The sequence below is a fragment of the Mus caroli genome, unplaced genomic scaffold, assembly GCF_978045245.1.
Source record: "Mus caroli unplaced genomic scaffold, Mus_caroli_1 scaffold_19, whole genome shotgun sequence".
NCBI lineage: Eukaryota > Metazoa > Chordata > Mammalia > Rodentia > Muridae > Mus > Mus caroli.
In genome coordinates, this window is record NW_028227274.1 from 9741633 (window position 1) to 9762198 (window position 20566).

The 20566-nt window shown below is 46.1% G+C and overlaps 1 protein-coding gene across 2 annotated transcripts in view; it reads left to right on the forward strand.

The window, feature by feature from the left end:
* Lama3 (laminin subunit alpha 3) overlaps positions 1-20231 on the forward strand; it is a 256838-nt gene extending 236607 nt beyond the window's left edge. For both annotated transcript variants that reach the window (XM_085833379.1, XM_085833380.1), the window contains exons 68-75: positions 4256-4422; positions 8533-8716; positions 11214-11354; positions 14707-14866; positions 14969-15099; positions 17580-17673; positions 18951-19070; positions 19776-20231. In XM_085833379.1, coding sequence (XP_085689505.1) covers positions 4256-4422; positions 8533-8716; positions 11214-11354; positions 14707-14866; positions 14969-15099; positions 17580-17673; positions 18951-19070; positions 19776-19921 — 1143 coding nt within the window. In that variant the 3' untranslated portion in view covers positions 19922-20231. The remainder of the gene's footprint in view (positions 1-4255; positions 4423-8532; positions 8717-11213; positions 11355-14706; positions 14867-14968; positions 15100-17579; positions 17674-18950; positions 19071-19775) is intronic.
* The last annotated feature ends 335 nt before the right edge of the window (positions 20232-20566 follow it).

Here is a 20566-nt window from a genome sequence, read left to right on the forward strand (position 1 = left end):
TGTCAAATTGACATTTGAAAAATAAGCATCACAAAAGCCTTATCAAACAAATAGAAGCTCCAAAAGTACTCTTAATATCTAAATGTACAACATCTCATTCCCCAACCCCTACCAAAGTTGAGATGATTAGCCGTAAAACTATCTGCCTATCTGCTAACAGACCTTAACCTGGGTTCTGTAGCCAACAGCTTTTAGACACTTGTGTGTATTGGTGAAAGGTCTGGTGATTTTTCTCTAGACTACGTGAGCTATGCCCTTCTTAAGTCCCCATAAATATCCCCTCTGTTCCCAGGGGAACCTCTATTACAAGGTATCCACATTCACTCAAGCCAGGGTGGCTTACCCAGACTGCATATTTTAAACACACAAGGAGTTTTAAAGTCCCAATGCTCGATGACCAATTAGGTCAGAGGTATCTGAAAAGGACCTCTGACCTGTAATTTGCAGGAACCTCCAAGTGATTCTCATGTGCCTCCAAGACCAAGAAGAAGTGATGTTGCTAGCATGGAGGAGTGTGACCATTGCCATGAGTTAAACATAAGCTTTGGAGTTAAGGAGTCACTTGCTCTGAGCTTGTTCGACAGGGTGACCTTCCCATATCTGACATCACAATACAGGTAGAAGGTGGACAGTGGAGCTGTGAGTGAGCTGCTGGGCTGCAGGGAGAGCTCGGCATTGAGCGCTTGCCAACAATGTGTGACCCTGATTCAGTCTCCAGTAGCACTCGGCTTTGACCAAGTAGAGCATGCTGCTCCAGCTCACTCCAGTGCCAGTGCCAGTTAACCCTGACCATGTGCTCCTCACCCGGCTGTATTCCTCAGCTGCACAGCGGTTAGTAGCAGATAATACTGAATTCTGCACTGTTTAGAAGGAATTCACTCCATGAATGCTCGGAGTTGTTATCTTACTGTGAGTCAAAGGCTGCCTTTAGAATTGTCCCTTCAGAAACGAAGTCCTGCGTTCTGTGTGCTTTAAGGTGATAGCTACTCAGACTAAGTCATTCTGACAGCAGAGGGCCTGCTGTGCAGTGAATGGGCTCTACTAGTGTTCAGAAGATAGAAAATATTTAACTCGGACCACGATTTGATTTGAGAGAGAAGGGAGAGGCAGGAGATTCCTGGGGTATCCAGGCTCTGCATGGCAACGCTGTAGAGAGTTTTGTGGAGACAGGGGACAGATATTTGGAGAGAAAGAGAAGAAACAGAGGAATCTGTGGCATTTTGAAGGATGGGCGCCTGCAGGTCTTCTGAGTAGAGAGAATTGGTGGTATTTCCTAGGGGGCCTAGGCAGGTAGGTTGTAATGGGGGACATTGGTGGTTTGTTTTTTTTGTTTGGTTGGTTGGTTTTGGTTTTTTGAGATAGGGTTTCTCTGTGTAGCCCTGGCTGTCCTGGAACTCACTCTGCAGACCAGGCTGGCCTCGAATTCAGAAATCGGCCTGCCTCTGCCTCCCAAGTGCTGGGATTAAAGACGTGTGCCACCACGATAGGCTTTTTTGTTTGTTTGTTTATTTTGGGGGGGAACATTGTTATAAGGGACATTTGTGAATGCATTACCTACCTTTTCCCTCTTCTGTGCAAATGAGATAGACTATATTATTTCTTTCTTGACTAGTTTGTCAGTGGAGAGAATATGACAAAGCATATGTGACCTACTGGGTCCCTGGGTCAGACGGTCTGGGTCCCTGGGTCAGATGGTCTGGGTCCCTGGGTCAGATGGTCTGGGTCCCTGGGTCAGACGGTCTGGGTCTAGGTCAGCCTTTATACACCAACGAGGCATGATCATTGTCCCCCATGTATGGGTCTTTTTACTCCATGTAAATGAAAACAAATACTAGTAAACTCTTCTGATGCCACTGTGAGGGAACACATACAACACACCTAGGAAGGGGTAGATACAACGCAAGCATGTTCATATATGGTCATATATGTCCCTTCTTACTATATACACAGTAAAAGAACAACATGACAGGGCATGTTGTGCTGCAGGGCTAGTATAGCAGAAGTTTCTTACCATGGGAATCAGGGAGGCCCTCCAGGAGGAGGAGGCTTCCCAAGAGCTGTGCTGTGGAGCATGGGCTGTGTTTAGATAAGTTGCTGGCTATGCAGCAGCCCAAAGCTGGGACACAGGATGCGTGTGTGTCTTTGAGGCACAATGTACTGTGCACAAGTGTTCTCTGCTCTTTCCAAGGCGTCTGCCACTCTAGCAGTACTCTGCCAGCAGCAGGAAGTGAAAACTGGACAGGGCCAGATGTTAAGCTTCAGATTGGGGGCCGGGCAGGGCATGGTGTTGTTTCTTTACAAGAACTTTTTCTAAGAGTCCCTGGTCAGTAACTTATAGGTCTGGAGTCCACAGTAAGCGCATAGTAACCCGCATAGTATCAGTCCAATAACTGTGCTCTTCACGCCTCTGCTAGCTCGAAAACCTATAAACACTGTGAAGTTTCAGTAGAGAAAGGAGGCAAAGGGAGGACTTTGAGTCTTACTCTGTGACATAAAGTGACTTGAACATTTTCAAGAGTCAATATCAATCTGTTAAAAGAGCACTTTAAGCTGCTGGGGAGATTAAAGCTAGCAGCAACCTACATGATGACATATCATAAGAAAATTATAGACCCAGAGACTTCTAGAATACTTCTCTAATCTCTTTCCTTTCCTTTAGAGACCATATCTTGCTATATTGCTTAGACTGGCTGTGAACTTGCTGTCCTCCTGTCCTGTTGAGAAACATGACTTTCAGGCCTGTGCCAACAGGCCTGGCTTTGATATATCAAGAGTACATTCTGGGGACCATATCTATCTGTGATTGGGTTGGAGAAGAACTCCTGATAATGAAAGAAGGTTTGGGGAAGCTATTTATGATTGGCTCCTGAAAATCCTTTCCAAAATCGCTTAAAGCAGGACAATGATTCTACCTGTGTTAGTTCATTTGTCGACTTGACAACTTAGAATTACCGGAGAAGAAAGCCTCAATGAGGGATGGCTATCAGGTTCACTGGCGAGCACACCTGTGGTGATTGTCTTGATTGCCTTAACTGGTAAGGGAAGAACCAGCCTAAAAGTGAGGGCACCATCCGTTCCCTGGCTTGGGATCCTGGACTGCACTAGAGGCAGGCAAGCTATGTGAGCAGTAAACATCTTGGCAGGCATCTCTGTTCCTGACTGTGGGCATGGCGTGATTAGCTGCTTCAAGAGCCGCCTTGCTGGGACATGGAACTTGATGCCCCCACCCTCAGCCCACCCCCACTCCCCTGTTCTCTCTGCTCTGTCTTGCTTGGTTGGTTCTGAGAAACACTTGCTTGATGAACAGTGTCCTGCAGGGGAAGGATGGTTTCTGCCTGGGGTTCTCTCTGCTAGGACAGCATCTTTCTTTTATCAGCTGCTCTTCCCAAACAGCACCTCCTCAAGAGTCATTGCCAGGAGCAAGGGTCACATGTTCATTCCTTGGCCAATCCTCAGCCTTTACTTGGGCTAAAAAGATTCCCCATTGAGCTCAGAGCCCTGTGGCCCAGACCTGGACTCTGCTGCAAGAAAAAGGGGGAATCTGGAGACGCTCAGCTTCTTCCTCTAACTTCTCTGGGCCCATCTAGTGCTCAAAAGTTGAAAGCATTTTCCAAGACAGGACAAATTGTTATGATGTCATCAATGCTCATAGCAGTGAGGACAGGTCCGGTGACCCATCCCTTTGCTTTCAGTTGCCCTGGAAGGGGAGGTGGCAGGTTTGGGGCTCCATGTCCTACTCTGGCTGTCTGCTGAGAGCACTGTGGTTCTTCTGACAGTCGGTGATAGGATGGAGTACAGGGTCCCTGCAGGCTCCAGATGCAGCTGTTTCCCTAAAGATGCTAGACTTGTATAAGGCTTGAGTTTCATGTATTCCCCGAAAAAAGGAAGTAAGAGGAAAGGGATGTTGGGACTCTCCAAAGCCATGTCTTCCAACCTCATTCATAACTTCCTGAAGGAGAAGGCCCCCAAACCATAGCTACAAGGACACTGAGTTGGGGTGGGTGGGTCTGCAGGAGAGTAAAGAAGCGGAGAATAAGTTCTCACCTTCTCTTGTGTCTCCACACAGTAAGTGGCACACTAGGGCTCTCGAGGGTAGATGGACTGTCTCTTCCCATTGGGGCTATTTGCTAAGTCTTCCATTTCTCTGCTGGTTTCATATTTTAGACTCCAGAGTGAGCACTGAGCACTGGGCCAGGCAAACATCCTGTCTTCGCTGCCACAACTGGCTCCTCATTTCCTTTCCTCTCTTTCACAGCTGTTGCAAGATGCACCTCAGGCTGCAAGGAGCATAGAGGCTTGGCAAGATGGGAAGTCCTGCCTACCACCTCTGAACACCAAGGCCACTCACAGAGCCCTGCAGTTTGGGGACAGTCCTACCAGCCACTTGCTATTCAAGCTTCCCCAGGAGCTGCTGAAACCCAGGTATTTCTCCTTCTCTCTCTTTTTTTTTTTAAAATATCTCTTGTTCCATCTAACACCAACTGAGAACCAGCTTTCCAGTCTCTCCAAGGATGTCTAAGCCCGTGACATCATGCTCATGAAGGAGGTGTTGTCAGGTTTGTATGGGGGCTGTCATGTGCCCTCCCTCCCTCTACAGATGGAATAGACATGTGCCTGCTGCTGCTGACGCTGGTACTCAGGACCTAAACAATTAGCTCAGCTCCGGCTGAGAACTAAAGGTGTTCTAAAAATAAGGCTGTTATCCCACCCCCAAAGCTATTCATTATTTATGTGATAAATCACCTTTCTTCTCTTTAGTTCTGTACTGAATAGGAAATCATTCTCTTAGGTAGCCCTGGTGCCAGATTCCTAGAGGATGCTATTAGATTTTTTTCTTTTATGCTAACAAGTTGCATCCCTGTCAGGGGGGAGGGGCTGAGCAGAAATGCTAATGACTTTGGAAGAAAGAAGGAAAGCAAGGTTTGTCCTTCTCAGATGACTTGAAGGAGACATGAAGGGAAGGATGGTAACCATTCCTTCAGACTTTCATATATTAAACAGAGGCCAAGGGCCCAGGGGTCAGAAAGACCAGCTTGAACTCTGGCTCTTAGCCTTGCCTCTAACTACAAGCTGGCTGTCATCTGCCAGATCAGCTTCTCTGTGATATGGGTGCCAGGATGGGTCTGGATAGGCAAGAAGTTTAGTAATGGGAAGGCTTGCGAAAGGTGGTGGTAAGAGGAGCAGGAGTTGACTGGGAGAGATGAAACTGGGTTGGGCCACTTGTACAGATGGAGTGGGTCTCAGGCTGCAGCTATCTTGTCCTTCAGGGCCCTGAAGGAGAGATCACCTTAGAAGAGTAAGATTTGGGCATAAGAGTCTGTGTTGTAGTGTGTCTGCCACTCTCAACAGACCCAAGGATGTGACACCTGGGGACACCTCTATGCTCCTGTAGCAGGCCTTCTGGAGATGAGCACATCTTGGTCACCTTTGTACACAGTGTGTCATTTCTAAGTGTACAATTCATTTCTGGGTCTGCCCAACAATTTAGAGAATGGTTATCTCTCTCCCCTCCACTTTCTCATTGGTTAAAAGAGGGCAATATTGATTTCCTGACAGTGAAGACGGGTTCATAGTTTAAATGAGGTTGGCCCTTGGTAGCCCACTCAGTGAAGCACAGGATGATTCAGGTTTGACAGTCAGGAAGACCTAAAGGAAAAGCCTGAGCAAGAGGTTTGTATGTCTCCAGTGACCCCTGCCCCCATGGAAAGTCTAAGAATCTTTCATTTGCTGAAATTGGGCTTGTAGAAGCCAGAGCAGGAGGAGGGAATGACCTTCCATCAGTTCTTCTGATGACATCATCATTTCTGGGAAGGGAGGCCCATTGTCAGCCTTGAACCCTTGGCCATGCTGACCTTCATAGCAACTGCTCATCTTAAAGAAATGGCATCTGTAGATGCTGCCCTAACTGCCCTGTCCCCAGCCTTCCCTGACTTCTTCTCTCCCAGCTCCCCCTGGCCCAGCATCTTCTCCCTTCCTACATTCAGCATGTTAATTTATCTGCCTGCTTGTGAGTCAACCCTGATACTTTCTCATCCAGGTAACATTTCAATGTGGGGTGAAGTGGGGGCAGTCACTACAGACAGCATCAGTTACTTTTCTCATCACTGTGACAAAAACAATATAAGAAAGGAGGGTTCACTTGAGTCCCAGTTTGAGGGTACAGCCCACTGTGTCAGAGAAAGCAGCAGGAACATGAGGTTGCATCGCACCCACAGCCAGGAAGTAGGGTGAGGGTAGGGGTTATGCAGTCCGCTTTCTTCTTTTCATTTAGTCGGGGATCCTAGCCCATGGGTAGGGTTTTCTACATTTGGGATAGATCTTTCCTCCTCAACTAAACTTCTCTGGAAGATGCTCTGGCTGTTGTGATTCTACAGCAGAATGAGCACATCTTTTTCATCTTGAAGAATGTGATTCTACAGGGTCTGTGTGATTGTAAAGCCTGTCAAAGTTAACTGTATGTTAACTGCATATTCACATTAGTGTGTGTGACTGAATGAAAGCTCTCCAGTGCCAACTGTTTAGCAGCCATGTCCGTGAGAAGTTGCCAGCTCTGCTGTGTGCTGTTACCTTCACCTTGATTTACTTGGATCTGTGCTCTAGCTATGTTTGTACAGACCCCCCAAGGCTGGCACCACCGCGTTCGCCTGCAATGAGTATTTAAATGTACCCTTGAGCCTCTCTGTTTTCATCCTGCAGTGAGGGGTCAGAGCTCTGCTGCGATGTTCTTGGATGTGAATCTGCTGCTTCCTTTTTGAAATGTTAGTCTTTTCTGCAAAATGATTGCCTTAAGAAACAGTTGTGGAAAGCAAATGCCAAGTCTGATCACTGAGCCCACGTATGCAAAGTGCTGTGTGCTCTGGAGTGAGTCCCAATACTCCTTTAAGTTGACACAGGCGACAGACACGTCAGGAGAAACACGGAGCTGCGGGCCATCTGGGTGATTTCATTTAACAAATATGGGTTCTTTTTCATCTTGAAGAATGTTGCCCTCCAGGAAACCTGTTCTTTTGATGAACAAATACGCATCTTAGCCTCACAATGTTGGAAAGCAAAGAATTAACAGTATAATGTTGCTATCCACATCCCGAGTCTACCTCTGAATTATTCATTTCCTCCTTAACTCAATTTAGTCACTATTTGTTGGATGTGTACTGTGTATAGGCCCTGCTCATATAGTTACTAGCAAGATAAACCTGGTCTCTGTCCTCTAGTGGGTACTTAGACATGAACCCCAGGGAATGGGTATAAACATCTGTGCTGCCTTTTCAAGTTGTACCGCCATGAACTTGTTGGTGGCCTCACACACCATAGACTATTTCAAGAAACAAAACTCCCTGCCTGTATCCCCAGTGATCAGCACAGTGCCTTCTGCACACTGAACACTCAGTAACTATTTGTTGGACGGTTAACCAGTTTTGATAGATGGTTTGATGGATGGATTCATAGGATCTTCATATACAGTTAAGCTTGCTTGGCTCAACTTGGAAATGATTTGAAACCATCATATAAATAAATGCTAGCTCTCAATTTTTGGCTCCATAATAATATTTTATAATTCCTCTCCCAGGTTAGTTGAGGTCTGGGAGTCAGAGCAATGGGGAGAGCAGGAGAAGGTGAATCTGTACTCCTGTGCTTTGTGTTAAATATGTCCCATAGAGAGGAAATGCTCATCTGACGTCCAATCACGTTCTCACTAGTCAAGCTGTCCCCCACCCCGGTCCTCCTCCGACTTCCCTCCCTGTGCAGCTGTGCAAATAGAAGGCATGTTTGTTGGGTTTAAATAGTTTGTATTAGTAAGAGAGCTAATCTGGTCACAAAAAGAAATGCTGTGTGGTTCCATTTGCATGAGGTACCAAGAGCATCTGCTGAGGAAGAAGTAGAAGGGTGGTCTAGACACTAAGCAAAGGGAGGACAGAGAGCTACTGGGAAAGGTGGAGTCTGTGCTTCACAGGAGGAGGAGCACCACAGATGGTTTGTGTAACATTATAAATTAACTCAACGCTAATGAACTGGACACCCAGAAGTGGTAGACATGGTAAATTTAGATGAATTGTAGCATAATTTTAATGTTGATTTAAAAGCCCAAGTATGTTTCTTCTTCCCACATGCTAGGACTTCTACTACTCGCTAAGCTTGCCATAGACAATCTGTGCAATTCCCTAATATAGTAAAGAAACTGTACAGCAATACTGTTAACATCTAATATGTTCTGCCTTCTGAAAGTCCCATGTCTCTGGGAGGTAGGCTTACTGCCACTCTTCTTCCGAGATGCAGGGAACTGAAAGTATATATTTCCCTTCATTGGCCATTTCTTTCCTTTTTATTTATTTTTTTGGTTGGGTTGGGTTGGTTTTGTTTTGTTTTGTTTTGTTTTGTTTTTGAGAAAAGATATAACTCTTGTATACCTAAAAACCTCTAGGCAGCCCCAGTTGGTGTCAGACTTGTAATCGCCCTGCCTCTGGAGTTCCTGAGAACTGGGGTTATAGGCCAGCATGCCCAAGTCACGTTTCCTGTGTCTTTCTTTACCCACAGGTTACAGTTTTCTTTGGACATACAGACAACTTCCTCCAGAGGGCTAGTGTTTCACACAGGCACCAGGGACTCCTTTGTGGCTCTCTATCTCTCAGAAGGCCATGTCATCTTTGCCTTGGGGGCAGGAGGGAAGAAAGTGAGACTCAGAAGCAAAGAGAGATACCACGACGGGAAGTGGCACACGGTGAGCGCTGCGTTCGTTAACAATGGTCTGAGCATGTTGAAATAATCCAAAATCCAAAATGATTCAGGCATTCTGAGCAAAGACATAGAACCTCAAATAGAATATTTCATGCCCATCCTCTTGTAACAGATTACAGTCAAAATACTAAGTATATTATGTAGGATTCCTGTCTATATGTATATTAAACATGAATGAAGTTTCTGTTTAGACTTGAGTCCTATCCAGAGATACCTCATTTTACCTCTTCTTCCTCTTCCTTTTCCTCTTCCTCCTCTCATAGCACAAGCAGAAAGCCTTCTCTCCCTGCATCCTAGCATCCCAGCTCTTGCCTGAAGCCACCTCAGTTAAAAGTGTGCATCACAAAGTTAAAGGGAAGTCATGTCTTTCTAATGATGGCACTGTTAATTAGAAAACGTAGGTGTATTAGTCAGGGTTCTCTAGAGTCACAGAACTTATGGGTAGTATCTATATAGTAAGGAAACTTGTTGATAACTTACAGTCTGTAGGTCAACTCCCCAACAATGCTCAGCAGCAGCTGTCAGTGGAAGTCCAAGGATCTAGCAGTTGCTCAGTCCCACAATGCAAGCAGGCGAAGAAGAGAGAGTAAATCTTCCTTCTTCCAATGTCCTTATGTAGGTCTCCAGCAGAAGGTGAGGCCCAGATTAAAGGTGTGTGCCACCACACCTGGATCTGGGACTTGCTTTGTCCCAGATGACCTTGAACTCAGAGATCTCCCTGTCTTAATCTTCTGGGATTCATAGCCACTATGTCTCAAGATCTCCATGCCAAGATCCAGGTCAGAAACTTGTATCTCCAGCCTCGAGATTAGGATCACAGGTGCACCTTCCAATTCTGGATTGTAGTTCATTCCAGATATAGTCAAGTTGATAACCAGGAATAGCCACTACACTAGGTAACCTAATAAGTTCCACTCATGGCTATTCAATGACTATTGAATAGGCTGCTCTCTTAGAGCACACAGGCACACGACCATCCCGAGTCAATTGTCTTTTGGGAAAGTGGTTGATGTTAGACCACAGAAAAGTCAGAGTAGGGGTACCACTGAAGAGACAGTGGTTAGGAAAAGGCTCCTGGGGGTGGGGCAACCGCCATGTGAAGCCATGGGACTGGAGCTGGGCTTTGCTCACTGAGAAGATCACAAAGTTATAAGCGACAAGTTTGGGGAAGGGGTGGGGCAGGGATCTTTTAACTTAAGCTTCGCAGGCCAAACTAAGGATTTAGGTTATTGCTAGCTGTATGTATATATGTATGTATGTATGCATGTATGTATGTATGCATGCATGTATGTATGTATGTATTATCTAACATGGCTAAACATTGAATCTAGGGCCTTGTAGATAGTAGGTAAGCACTCTATTGTTGAAGTATATGGTCTCAGTTACTTATGTTGACCCTGACTCTGCATTGCTCCTACCACAGCCTCAAGACAACTATAAAAGATCACCGGGCTGTGCCTTCAGGCCTGGCTTTTTTGGTTTTTTTGTTTTTGTTTTTTAATTTGTGAGATAAGATCTCACTGTATAGTGCAGGCTGTCCTTGAACTCACTATGCAACCCAGACAGACCTAGAACTTTTGACCTTCCTGTATCAGCTCCAGTAGCTTGGGTTAACAGGCATGTGCCACTACGCCCAGCTAGGACTTTGGATTCTATTACAAGTGTCTGTGAAGCTTTTGAAGTGTCGTAACACTGGTAAAGCACAGACACAGAAACAGAGCAATAACTTTTACAAAGTTATTGTAACTTTTACAAAGTCTCTTTGGCTGAAAAAATTAGGCTGGGGCCCAAACAGACACTGTTGCCCTTACCTAGAAAAGCCATAGTGGTAGTGGGGAGCAGTGGGGTTAGGGTGCATCCTGAAGGAAGAGCAAGAGGGACAGCTGCTGGGTTGCACAGGAAGTGAGAATGAAGGAAGAAGCCAGTTGGGCTAATGGCAGGGCCAACAGAGAGACGGAAAGGGAGAGAGGGAAAGGGTGTTAGTGAGTGAGTGAACGAGTGAGCTGTCATAGACTTCTATGATGTCACTGGAACTGGGAGTCTTTAGCTAAAGCCACCACCGTGAGAGCAGACATGAATTCAAACTTGTAGCAGAGAGTGCTTGCCGTTCATGTTGCAAGAGACACATCAGTTTCTGCCTGCTCCAGGAGCCATGCCCGGGCTCAGTTCTGCGCAGACCATTCACCTTTAGTCACAATCCATGCCCTTGGTTGTTCAGCCTTTGTTTACATTTCTAGATCCGTTGTATCTGTTGAGTGTTTCATTTTCAAGCTAGTTCCATAACTCTGCTTTCATCTCAGCTGTCTAGTACCTGACATCTTACCAAAAAATGTTCATGCTGATAAACAAGAGCCCTTTCTCTGCCTGTGAAGCTACTGAAGGATGGAAACCCCCTCCCTTTTGAAGTTTCCTACGACTACTAGTAAAATCTGGCACCAGTTGACAGAGGTACACCGTTGATTCTTCTCTTTGTTCTAAAGGTGGTGTTTGAACTGAGTGGAAGAAAGGCGCGCCTGGTGGTGGATGGACTAAGGGCCCAGGAAGGCAGTTTGCCTGGAAACTCTACCATCAGCCCCAGAGAACAGGTTTACCTGGGGTTGTCACCATCAAGAAAGTCAAAGGTAAAGCTAGAAAACTAGTGATTCTCAGCATAACTCTAACTGTTACCATCACAAGAGCCATTCAAGACTTGTAAATCCTTTAAGTGATTGTTTTATATATCTAATGTTCACAAGCCCACAGAGAAAGCAGCTCCACTGCATTCCCAAGCCTATGTATGAGGTCTAGGCTGAGACACAGGTATTGAAGAAGTGACTGTGGGCTTCTCTGTGGCCTTAGAAACATGACTCTCTTAGCTTCCCTTCCAGGGAAGAGGTGTGGGTATTTTGTCTGCATGTATGTCTATGCATCGCATGTGTGCCTGGTCCCTGTGGAGCCCAAAAGAGAGCATCAGATTCCCCAGGGACTAGACTTATAGATGGCTATGAACTGCCATGTAGATGCTGGGGGTTAAATCTAGACTTCTGGAAGAACAGCCAGTGCTCTTAACCACGGAGTCATGTCTCCAGCCTGTGGCAGAGGCTAAGGTGATGAGTCCCAAGCTGTGGCAGTCTCTGCCACATTTGCAGAATGGTTGCAGAAGCGTCTACTTCCAACCTTGCTGCCTGTCAGCTTGCTGTGAATCAAAATGTACTCATAGGATCATTTTTCTTTTATAAATGGAAACCCAGTGTCCTTTTATCATAAATAGTAAGCACAAAAGCCAGCACATGGAAGTGAAGCGGCATCTTCAGTGTCTAGCCAGATAGCTTGACCTGGGTTTGCAAAGAAATCAAGAGGGCATAAGGCATATTCACATTGGCACAAAGCCAATGCGTTCCCTTTTCTAGTCAGAAGGCTTCAGAGTCATGAAGAAGCAGAAGGTATGTGTGCAGGAGAGAGGATTCTTGGTGAGTGAGGGCCTAGGATGAATCTTTAGCCTCATGGGAAACACAAAGGCGGATCTTTATGCCTACATATGCATCTTACTGTTCTTCAGGGACTGAAATGATAATATAAGCTTAAGACCCAAACTTGGTATATGACTAAGGGACAGTTGAGAGTCCTCGGACACAAAGATGAGTTACAATTTACTGTCCTTGTCAAGTTCAAAAGTCCTCTGTGCTGGCTCTCTTCCTCTGTCTCTCCTCCCACCCTACCAAGGTGCTGACCTCATCTGGTATGCCTACACCTGTAGCCTTTCCTACACCATTGAAGGTCAGTGATGCTATGAGCAGCTCAAGTCTAGGATGCATCTTTCACCCAATATAGTTTCTGCCCCTTCCTTAGGACCTGGTGTGATGTTTGCTTGTACTGAGTTAGGGAGGGCACAGACTAAACTCCAGGCCTGAAAAAAGATGTAATTAAAGCAGGCCTTGCACCAGCTTAGACTTTAGTTTCAGGGTGACCCAGTCAAAGCTGGGGTAGCTCCATGGGGTACTATGTGGCCCACTCTTTGTACCAAAGCCACAATGAGGAACAAAGTAACATTATTTTCTACTACATTTATATGTAGTAACTTTGCTGTGTCTCATGAATGATTCGTACCATTTATGAATGATATGCAATATGGTGTATATGCATATGCTAAGGGGAAATCCTTACTGTTAACAGTGACTTTTCTTTAACCTCTAAACCTATTTTCCTCTCAGAGAAAAATCACAGAGCAGAGAGACTACTCAAGGATATGATTAGGTTTTTGACCTGACTCAGCAGTTAAGAGCTCTGGATGTTCTTCCAGAGGTCCTGAGTTCAATTCCCAGCAACCACATGGTGGCTCACAACCACCTATGATATGATCTGATGTCCTCTTCTAGCATGCAGATGTACATTCAGATAGAGCATCCATAACAGAAAATAAATAAATAAATAAATCTTTTAAAAAAACAAAAAACAAAAACTAACCAAACAAACAAACAAAAACCAAACCCCAAACCATGTTAATCACAAGGCACAGATAGTAGCCCCTATTTGCAATATTGTATCTGAAGAGCTTTCAGTCTGCATGCAAAGTAGTGGGTTTTATGACATGGTCTCTTGCCCCAGATGCTTTGGGCCTATGACAAGATGGGACATCACAGCAGGCAATGTCTAATGGGGCAAAGCCACACACCTTCAGGTGGCTAGGAAGCATAAATGTGAGGAAGGACCAGGATCCCTGTTCCCCTGGGATGAGCCTGCCACCAGTGAGCTCATTGCCTCCAAAGGGTGTTCAACTTTCTAGAAATGCCACAGACAGGCAAGTATGGCCTTTGGGACAGCTGAGATTCCAACTGTAGGAAGATAAAATCCAGTACCGGTTCTAAACAGCACAAGTGCAGCCAGCCCTGGGCATAAAGTGTGATAAATGTATTTATCATGGGAAAATATACAGGAAACTGCATTAAGTACTGTCTCATTGCTGTGACAAAATGCCTGCCAATAGTAACTTAGGGGAGGGAGGGTTTGTTTGGGCTCCCATTTCTGAGATACAGTCCATCAAAGCGCAGCTGGGTTTCTGTTCTGAAGACCTCAGCCCATGGGATGATGCCACCTACATTTAAGGTGGATTTTCCATCTCCATTAACTTCATCTAGAAACCTCCTCACAGACAGTGGCTTACCTATCAGATTGTTCCAGATCCTGTCAAGGTGACAATGTTAACCATCATAAAAACTAACTTCTGAAGAGGCCCATCTGCCATTGCCACCACCTAACAATGCCACTGGCACCACGAGTGGGGATAGAATGAGCACATCTGCTAGAGATAGTATGTGAGCAACTACTAAATACCACAAGTTATTGTGAACCCTCAGAAACCCTGGTCCAAAGTGGGAACTCTTATTCAAAGCCCACCTCAGGCATGCAGGGGGTACCCCACAAGGTACTAACAGGGTGCACAGAATCTTCTTTGGACTTCATAGCACTCATGGTTTGTTGGCAGCGCACCAAGCCTGGCTATACAGGAAGGTATCTTGCACTTTATTATTTGGGGAACATTTTGGCCCTGTTTTTAGTCAGCTGCCCGGCAATAAACTATCATGCTAGCTCACAAAGCCCTAAGAAAAGGTTTGCACCTACAAAGAATGGTGAGGTGTGTAAACTGTGAGGTGGAATTTTCCCCGTGCTGCAGCTCAGGCTCCATGAAGCAGAGTCAGGTTGAGCCTCCTGGTTCCTATTTGAGCACAGCTAGCCATTTCCAACCACCCCATGCCCAGCATTTGAATAAGTAGCACCTTTAAACTTTGACTTCCCACCAAGCCTCTGGTTTTCAGGTTTCCTCGGATACCTGACAAGAAGCCAAAGGGAACAGTCAGGACCCCCTGACTCTCTGAAGCAGGAAGAAGGACTCTTCGAGAATCTCCTTCCTCTGCTAAGCTACACGCCATCCACCTCAGCTTCTCTGGGAATTATATGCCATGAACTCTGAACTCTTTATCCTCTGCTTCCTTACAGAGCCTCCCCCAGCACAGTTTTGTGGGGTGTCTGAGGAACTTCCAGTTGGACTCAAAACCCCTGGATTCCCCCTCTGCGAGGTCTGGGGTATCTCCCTGCTTGGGTGGCTCTTTGGAGAAAGGCATTTATTTCTCCCAAGGAGGAGGTCACGTGGTCCTAGGTAAGGAGCAGTTGGTAGAGCTCATATCTGTGAGTCTGAAGAACTCTGTCCTCTATTCTTAATTACGGTGTTTTAACTGTGTCTCTTTCTTTCTTTTGGAAGCCAATTCCGTGTCCTTGGGGCCAGCACTTACGCTCACTCTCAGCATTCGCCCACGAAGTCTTACTGGGGTCTTGATCCACATCGCAAGTCAATCTGGAGAGCACTTAAGTGTCTACATGGAGGCAGGGAAGGTATGCAGCCAGATGCTTACACAGGAGGGAGACGGAGGCAGGGAAGGTATGCAGAGAGATGCTTACACAGGAGGGAGACGGAGGCAGGGAAGGTATGCAGAGAGATGCTTATACAGGAGGGAGACGGAGGCGGGGAAGGTATGCAGAGAGATGCTTACATGGGAGCGAGATGGAGGCAGGGAAGGTATGCAGAGAGATGCTTACACAGGAGGGAGACGGAAGCAGGGAAGGTATGCAGAGAGATGCTTACATGGGAGGGAGACGGAGGCAGGGAAGGTATGCAGAGAGATGCTTACACAGGAGGGAGATGGAGGCAGGGAAGGTATGCAGAGAGATGCTTACATGGGAGTGGAGACGGAGCCCACAACAGAGACTCAGCCAGGCTGAAGACAGGTACAGGCAGAGTGCAATGTTATACCTATGACACCTGGTTTAGAGATTAACTCCCCCCCCCTTTTTTTTTGGTTAGTAAGTCATTATCATCATATTCTCTGTTTCATCTTTAAAACCAGGAAACCTCAAACATTCTGAATTCTGATGACACCACTTAGCTAAAGGGAACTGGGGCTGCTGCTCAAGCTCCTTTGGGCCAAGTTTCAGTGTCTACAGAACACAGATAATAATTTCACCATCTGGGTCCTGAGCAGGCCGGACCTCGCTTAGCTTCTGAGGTCAGACAAGATTGGATACACTCAGGGTAGCATGGCTGCAGACAATCGTTGCTAATTCTCCATCCTCAGGCTTCTGTCAAAGTAGAGGAAATGCCACACAGCCTGCCCATGCTTACACCCTCCTGTCACCCTCAAGTCACATCCATGCCTAGGTCCTGAGTCATGGAGTCCACTCTGTACCCTTTGTCCTCTCTGCAGACCTTGTGCTCTGGCCTTCGTCTAAGCTGCTGGCTGGCTCCCACACCGTCTCTCCATCTTTGCATGGACTTTCCCCCCACTGTTGCGCTTGCACCCTATGTCTCCATCACTCACAGGCCTGAGTCAATAACCTATTTTCAACAATCACATTATATTTCTTTAAAATGGAACTCTTCTAGGAATCTTCTCTACAGCTAAGGCCTGAGTCAAAGATGATTGCTGTGCCGTTTCCTTTCATTTTGCTCTCTATAACTTATTAAAACTGGGGACTGAGTCCCAGGTGACAATAAAACAGCTCAAACAGCTACAATACCTTCTTTCCAGGGATCAAATCCAGATCCTCTGACACTCTGGGCAAGAGTCTATTTCAGGGCTAAATCCCTGGTTCCCAACCTCCATGTCATTTTTGGGAAGTTTTTATCATCATCATTTAATTATATACAAAAATGTGTTCTCCTCTGACATTTCTGAATGTGAGGGTAATAACTTTAGATCATATTTACCTGTGAGTCTCTCTTGGCCCCTCCTACTCCTCTCTTCTGCTTTCTTGTCTTTTTGGTTTGGGAGACCCAGTGTATTCATCTTGTTTTGCTGACAGGCATAAGTGAGAGTCATTTCCAGGAGCACAAGCAACTTGCCAGTGCCTGCATCTCTGGAAAAAAAAAAAAAAAACACTCCCCCTCCCCCCCAGCAGCCGACAAGTGCCCATAGATCCTCACGCTAAGCTGTAGATGTTAAGTCAGTGTGAGTCTCCAGTCACGCAAAGGAAGAAGCAACTACCAGTGTGTGTGGAGGGCACACGGTGGAGGGCACGTGATGGCTGGCTGTTCAGAGAAGGATATTTGGAAGGGTCTTCAGTGACACCTTCCAGAAAGAAAGTGATGTCAAGAAAACAAAATCAAGATTTGGTGACCTTCCTAAATGCAGGGACATTGGTCAGCCCAAAATCTGCTTGAGAGTGGCCTGCCCTATGTCGTAACAGGCAAATCAGATGTAAATGATATATAAACATACTTATTATAGCGTCTCATTATAGTCACTTCGACTCAGCCTTTAGAAGATCTTGAAAGCATCCCCAACATGGAAAGTGGGAAGATGGGATTCTGCCAACAATGTATCATGTGCCCAGCACCTGACACATGTCCTGTCAGATACAACCTATAGCTTAGTGTCCTAGAGCCCTCTGGTCTGCAGTGCGCTAGGGGGTTGTTATAACTGGGTTGTCCTTGCAGCAAGTATGAAACCTCCAGTAGCAGTTTTAGCCTCCACACTTCAGGTCTGTTGGTCAACAGTCTCTGCTGCATCCTGGTCGCTGAGGAGAGTGGTGGGTGTTTGTCAGGAACCTCTGAGGGCTGAGAGAGGTGGGGGAAAGCCCATTGCTCTTGTCAGGAATCCTAGGCAGGGCCTGGGCTTAATTGTTCAGTTGGTTTGCCTGGAAGAAGTGTGAAAAAGAATTCTTTGGAAGCTTTGGACATTGTGTGGTCACCTGATACAGGAGATGGAGGGCCAATATCTAGCATGCTTCCAGGCTGCCTGTGTACAGGGAAGATGGCAGGGAGGGCTGGCTCCATGTGCCCTTCTGAAGGAAATAGCCAAATGTGTATGTTTCAGGTCACAACCTCTATGAACAGTGAGGCAGGTGGGACCGTGACATCAATTACACCGAAGCGATCTCTGTGTGATGGACAATGGCACTCGGTGGCAGGTATGGCACTGGTAACCTTTGTACACACACGGAAACCCTTTAACCTGTGTTTGAACTTCTCAAAGGCAGCCCCAGTCTGTCCACTGGGAGGGTTGGGCTGGGCCAGGTACTATAACCAGACCCCTGGTTTTCTTACGGGATTCAACCCATTCAACCCATGGAGGATTTTCCTCAGCCTGGCCCCACCCAGGAAACTGAGAAGATGCTTTGGTCTTTAAGAAAGTGATAGCATTGCCATTTGCATTTTGAGCTATATGATTCTGAACTCCTCGGGACAATGGCAACAAGAAGAAGCCAAATTTCTAGGGATAGACAGACGACTCAGTGAGTAAGAGCATCTCTTGCTCTTCTAGGGCTTGGTGTGATTCCCAAAGCCCACACTGAGTGGGTCACAACTACCTGTGCCTCTAAATCCAGGGGATTTGTGCCCTCGTCTAGCTTCTCAGGCACTGCACTCACAAATGTATTCACACAGTCAGACAGTCAAACAGACTGACAGATACACACACATGCACGCACACATGCACACACGCACGCACGCACACACGCATGCATGCACACAAGCAAGCTGTCCTGGAATTCACTCTGTAGACCAGGCTGGCCTCTAACTCAGAAATTCGTCTGCCTCTGCCTCCCAAATGCTGGGATTAAAGGTGTGCACCACCATACCCGGCTGGGTTTCATCTCTTATATGAATGGGATAACAATATGGCCTTTGTGGATTAACTGTGTGTGTTCATGTTCATGTGTGTGCACGTGTGTGTGTGTGTGTGTGTGTGTTTGCGCGTGTGCGCATGCGTGCGCACCTGTGGAAGCCAGAGGTTAAACCTGGCTTTCAGTCCTCAGGTGCTAACTACCTTATTTTTTGAGACAGGGTCTTACTGGCCTGGGTTTCACTCATAGTCTGGGCTGGCTGGTGAGCACGACAACGAGACACAGGACTCTGCCATCTCTGCCTCCCAGGCACTGAGATTGCAACAGTCCACCTCCACACTTGGCATTGTTTGGTTTTCAGGCGGTCTGAGAGCTTGAACCCAGATCCTCACACTTGTACCGCAGGCACTAAACCAACTCAGCTGCCTCCTCAACACTATGGATTCATCGTAGGGATCCAATTTAGTAATGGCTGCTGCTGAATAGGGTGTTGCATTTCTACCCAGGGCAGAGCAAGTGCCTTCAAACAGTGCCCCTGAGGGTCTAGTGGGAATGAGTTCAAACAAAGACAATGGTGACATGGGGGTGCACATGTCAGAACTAACCAGCTTCCTTTCATCCAGTCTCCATTAAACAGCACACGCTGCATCTGGAACTGGATACAGACAATAGCTACACAGCTGGGCAGCTTTCCTTCCCACCGAACAGCACCCGAGGGTCACTACACATTGGAGGCGTCCCAGGTAAATAACTCTAGTCCCAACTTTACACCCCATGTTAGGGCCCAGCAGCTCTTGATGTCTTCTCAATCCAACAGCTAAGGTATCCCAATGTTTGAGTAAGGAGAAGAGAATTCCTGCACAGTGGAGGTGGCAAGGCCCTTTGCCTCAGCATCTAGGTATATCTCAGGGTAGTGCGGGCCACATGACTACTGCTTCCTCTGGTTCCAAGCCTGTCATTTATAACCCTCCCTTAAAAGGCTTCATTAAGTCAGAAGCCTATGTCAGCAAATAATCAAGAAAGCTGGTGAGAAATAATGGTCTCTCTTCCCCAAGCATTGAGGTGACTGTTGAGATCAAATGAGAGAATGGGGCAGGCTGAGACAGTCACCTTCAAAGACTAAAATGTTGCCTGAAAGGGCCCTTTTTGTTCTTTCTTGTTGTATGTCCTTCAGGTAGTCTGCTCATTAATTTTATAGTCCTTTCATGACCCATAAAAGGTAACAGAGTTGAGAATTATTATCTATTGGTTCAAGCTGTAGGGATTCCTTCCCTAGAGGCAAGGAAGAGCTTTGCTACCTCTGTATCACAGAAGGCAGGAGGTCCGGAGATGGCCAGGTGGTCAGGGCCATGGGGTCTCTGGCTCTTTCTAATAATATTCTTAACCCTCCATGTTCATTCATTTCATGGTATGAGCTATCCACCGAGTGCCTCCTCTTTCTCTTTCAGACAAATTGAAAATGCTTTCACTCCCTGTGTGGAACTCATTTTTTGGCTGTCTGAAGAATATTCAAGTAAACCACATCCCTGTCCCCATCACAGAAGCCACAGAAGTCCAAGGTTCTGTCAGCCTGAATGGCTGCCCTGACCACTAACTCTACCCAGCAAGAGAAGTCACCTTTGGGAGCACTCCTCCCCCATTCGAAGCCATCAAGCTGTCATAGCACACAGTGCTGTACAGATCTCTCTCTGTCTTTCAGTGACACACATGCATTTTATATCAAAATCTCATTTCATGAAGAAAATGAGCAAATTGTTATTCAAACATTCACACAACACTTTAGTTACTATTATTTTTTCCACTAAGAATTATGTGCCTTTTAGAGAACTTTTTTCCCCCCAATCGCTAAAAAGAACATCTTGTTTAGAGCACTTTATGAATACAACACTTTAAAACATGTTAAATTGCTACAATTCATTGGGATTAAATAAATACAATGCACACTTCAAATTATGATGTTTTATAAGCAAGGAAACCAAGGGCTGGTGATCACTGATAATTAGATCTTCAGCACTTGCTCAAGGTGTTAGCTGCTCCATGATTTTCTACAAATAATTATTGAGCACGAACTGAGAGGTTATTTGCATGCTCCCTGTGTGAACCACAATAACGTTTAATAAGTAAGTCCTACCCTTAGGGGCATGCACTTCAATTGGAGAGACATATACTATTCATAAATCAGAAACTAACAAGTTGAAATACTGAACCCACTAATATTAATGAGGCTCACAAGCTCCTC